This window comes from Trachurus japonicus, chromosome 19, assembly GCF_045865225.1.
Source record: "Trachurus japonicus isolate A0001 chromosome 19, Traja_1.0".
NCBI lineage: Eukaryota > Metazoa > Chordata > Actinopteri > Carangiformes > Carangidae > Trachurus > Trachurus japonicus.
The window spans coordinates 3,690,871-3,695,048 of record NC_140925.1 but is presented as its reverse complement, the minus strand read 5'-3'; the positions used below and the strand labels follow the sequence as shown (position 1 = coordinate 3,695,048).

The 4,178-nt window shown below is 44.0% G+C and overlaps 1 protein-coding gene across 2 annotated transcripts in view; it reads left to right on the top strand.

Annotated features, from left to right (window-relative positions):
- The first annotated feature begins 1,462 nt into the window (after window positions 1-1,462).
- The window catches only part of trim16 (tripartite motif containing 16), an 11,209-nt gene continuing 8,493 nt past the window's right edge, over window positions 1,463-4,178 (top strand). Inside the window, exon 1 of one of the 2 annotated variants that reach the window (XM_085760884.1) lies at window positions 1,463-2,324. In XM_085760884.1, coding sequence (XP_085617010.1) covers window positions 1,623-2,324 — 702 coding nt within the window. In that variant the 5' untranslated portion in view covers window positions 1,463-1,622. Of the gene's footprint in view, window positions 2,329-4,178 lie in introns of both variants that reach the window. The other variant, XM_085760883.1, reaches the window with a different exon arrangement.

Genomic DNA, 4,178 nt, shown 5'->3' with positions numbered 1-4,178 from the left:
GACCAAGAAAACATCCTGTTGCTCTTATTCACACATTTTAGAATAAAAGTTTTCTAACTTAAAAACACTCATACATACAACAATAAACTGTACGAGCAAACAATATAATAAAGTGTTATTTGTATTTTTTCTTTTTTTACCACTAGGGGGCAGCAGAACGGACTAACTAAACAAAAAATGAACAAAGAGAAAAAGTTATTATTTTCACTCTTTGTGGTATCAACACATCTTAGATATAATTTGAATATAAAACAAAACATCTCTTGTATAGTATTTTCAGTTTCGATTATATTTATTTATTCTATTCATTTAAAACAGGGACAGAGCATCTTAATGAACATTTATGTAAATATGCCGGATTCTAGCCATACAGGCTAATGTAGGTTGATGTCAAACACAAAAACACAAAGTCACAAAAGAGAAAGAAACAGATTGTAGAGTCACAGGAAGTCAGTCAGACAGATGTATGTACACAGGTCAGTTACACCAGACCAAGACGTCACAGGGGCAAACAGATATGAGTAGCCTACCTACAACAATCAATTACACCACACACCCAATTTTAATGTATTTGCAATCTGTGACATTCATATAGGAATCTAAGTTTCAGTTGTTGTTTATCCATTTTATTTAAGATTTGTTAAATAAATCTTTAATTTACTTTCTGATCAATTTCAGATAATTTATTTTTAAAGGTAAGTGTGTAACATTAAAAAGTAAGTGTAAAATATCAATAAAAACATTGAAACACACCAGTTTCGCTCTGAGAACAAAAAGGTTTTGATTATTTACATAACAAAGGATCAATGTGACAGATGGAGGTGAAATCGAAGCCTCTGATTGGCCGATCACACACTTGATTGATCACATGACGACATGCAGCCCTGAACCAGCTGGTAAATGTTTCTTTTAGAGTTTTTTCCTCCGGTTCTGTCTCTGTGGTTCTGTCTATCACTAGGGGGCAGCGTCTGCTCTTCTTCTCCTCCTCCGGTTCCTCTCATTCTTTCATCTTTCTGGTTTTCATTGGATTTCCCATTTGGGGTTTTTTCTGTGGAGCAGCAGGAATGTGACATGAGGAGCAGAGCGGAGGAAGCAGCTGAACAGACGCTGATGATTTCCTCAGTCTCATGGAGATAAACTTCTTTCTTCTCAGAGTGCAGAGTCAGAGCAGCAACAACAATGGACGGAGTGAGTGACCTCGTCAGAGAGGTGAGTAAACAGGAGTGAACAACACAACTGAAGTGGAGCGAGTTTCAGTCGCTGATCAAACACAATGCGTGTGGAAGAATGCAACTCTACACCTCTGTCGGTCGACTCGTTCATTCGTCTGCAGCCGGAGCTCCACCCTGTGGTTTCTCTTTCCCTTCAGGGGAGGGGAGGGCACTGATTGTGTGTGTGTGTGTGTGAGTGTGTGTGTGTGTGTGTCACTGTTTGTCTGCCTGGTTGCATGTGAGCGCTGAAGGGGGCGGTAACAGTTCGACTGAAACTATAAGACCTCACATCATCTAGGTGTGGCTCTCCAGGACCGGTCGGCTCAGCCACTTCTTCCCAGAGAGCAGCAGAGACAGAGAGAGAGACAGAGAGAGAGAGAGAGAGAGAGCGGAGGAGAAGAAGACAGAGTCATGGCAGAGACAGCGGCTGTGGACGCAGCTCCCCCCTCCCAACAGAAGCAGCAGCAGCAGCAGCTGTGCTCAGGTGCACCGAGCGCAGCCTCACCGGCCTCCTGCCTAAAGGACAAGAGCAAAGTTTGTCCCAAGAGTCCGGACGGGTCTGGACCTGCTGACGGGGTCAAACAGAACGGGACCGAGGCCGACGCTCCGGTGATCAGCAGCAGCAAAGAGGATCAGGACTCTAAGACCACCGGGGAGATCAAGATCCAGGAGGACCTGAAGGAGTCTGAGGACCCGAAGAAGCCGGCCAAGGAGGAGCAGGAGGAGCAGAAACAACCAGAACCAGAACCAGAAGCAGAGAAAGAGAAAGAGAAGGAGGGAGAGGAGAAGGTGAAGGAGGAACCTCTGGGCCCCGACGATGTGGTGTGTGACTCGTGCATCGAGAGCCCCTGCAGAGCCCTCAAGTCCTGCCTCACCTGCCTGGTGTCGTACTGCGAGGCTCACCTCCGGCCGCACCTGGAGAACCCCAAGTTCCAGAACCACCGGCTGGTGGAGCCGCTGCGCGACATCGAGCGCCGGACCTGCGAGAGCCACAAGTGGCCCCTGGAGATCTTCTGCTGCGCCGACTCCTGCTGCGTCTGCCAGGACTGCGTGGCCGAGGAGCACAAGGGCCACAACACCGTCCCCGTGGTGGAGGCCCGGCGGCAGATCGAGGCAAGTGTTCACACGTACTGGTCCTTTAATTATCTGACCTTTGACCTCAAAGACTCAACAGTTCACACATCTAGAAATCAGAGGTTCATCTTTAAAAAGCAGCCAAACCTCAGCAACTCACAGCTCAGTACTCAGATTTGTCGTCTTTTAGAAAAAGAAAAGACCAAAAAGTCTTAAATTTTCTGCAGCAGATCGTTATTTTCTTTAATCATGAGTTGATCGTGCAGATTTATTTTAACCACTCGTCTAAATCTCTGCTTTATATCGTTACACATTTGATATATTTCTTGTTTTTGATTCTTGGTTGGACAAAACTTGTCTCTAGAAACTTGTCTTTGTCATGAGGAAGTTCCTGGAGAGTAATTATAGAAATTCTTCACATATTTGACATATTTCTGACATTTCATACTTTATAATTATCTATAAGTCGTCTGTGATGGAAGTCATTCTCAGCTGCAGCAGGATTTTTAACCCAGATCCACAGTGTCCTCGGTCACATCCAGTGTTTGTCTTTGGTTATTTATTTTTTGATACTGTGTGTGACAAAGGTGGAGTCCAACACGGTCGGAGCAGAGCAGAGACAAGGACATCAAAGTCTCGTGTCAATAACATTTTTCCAACATCAGTGGACAGAACCCGAGCCAGTCATTTGTAACTTGAACATGTAATCCTTTAAACACCCACTCAGTCTGTTTGATGGATGGGTCCTTCAGCACCGGACCACAGGACCCCAAAAATGCTTTACAGTTGTTCTCACATGTCCCACAATGCAGCTTCCAATACTTAATCCAATTAAACCAACTCGGTACTTCTGACTCAATATCCTCTGGACTGATCTCGCTGATCTCGTGTCTTTTCGCTGTGGAAACTTAATACTTGAATCTATTTTAGCCGCAGTGACGCAGATGAAGCTGCAGCTCTGTAGAAGTGTCATTTGTCTCTTTCTCCTCGACAGTTCGCGACCCTCAGGTTGAGACACACCGGTCAACATTCCTGCAGAGATCTGCAGCTTCAGCCTCCACCTGTTATTTACAGAGCGTTGTTGCAAAACCTCAAAGCGTTTCATTAGAGCTGCAGAGCAAACACTCCACAGTGTCACTAAAGAACTAATGTTTAAATGAAATTAGATGCTGCTGAAGGGGAAATCGACTCACTTTAATTCCTCTGCAGAGACACGGACACTCAGAAAAACATAGAGGACAATAGAGTGAAATAACTTCCTGTTCATGTTCCCGTTTAGAAAGTCTGCTTTAGGAAAAAACTCTCCACATGACTCACACCTTTGCTTGGTCACTGTCCACCGTTAAATATAGTTCAAGGCCAAAACATCGACACATCAACCTGTCGTGGATTAGATTTAGAGTCAGATCACAGAGAACAACGCTGACCTTTAATCTGGAGCGATTTCAAGATTTCACTTTCTACTAAACTGCTCATGTTGCAGCTTGTCCCTGAATCAGAAAGTAGAGCAGAGTTTAGTGACGTTAAATAAGGATTTCATTGTTTGAGCTCAGATCTCCTCTTCGTGCTTTGCTTTGTCCGAAATTACAATAAACCAACCCAAAGAAGAAACAGACTGATTGTTATCTATCTGACGTTCCACAAACCAAACAGGACTATCAAACTCCAAACAAACTCCAGTTATGAAGTAAAGGTGCAGTAAGCCTTTGAAACTCTTCCAGTAATAACCTTTTTTCTTTGTTTGTAAAGCACCTTTCAAGATAACGTGACAGGATCACACACACTGAACAGACATTTCAATACAGTACTGTAGGTACAATACAGTGTAGACGATGAGGAAATGCAGCATTATAAGACTTTGTTTCGATCAGAGATTCAAAGTTGCTGAGATTT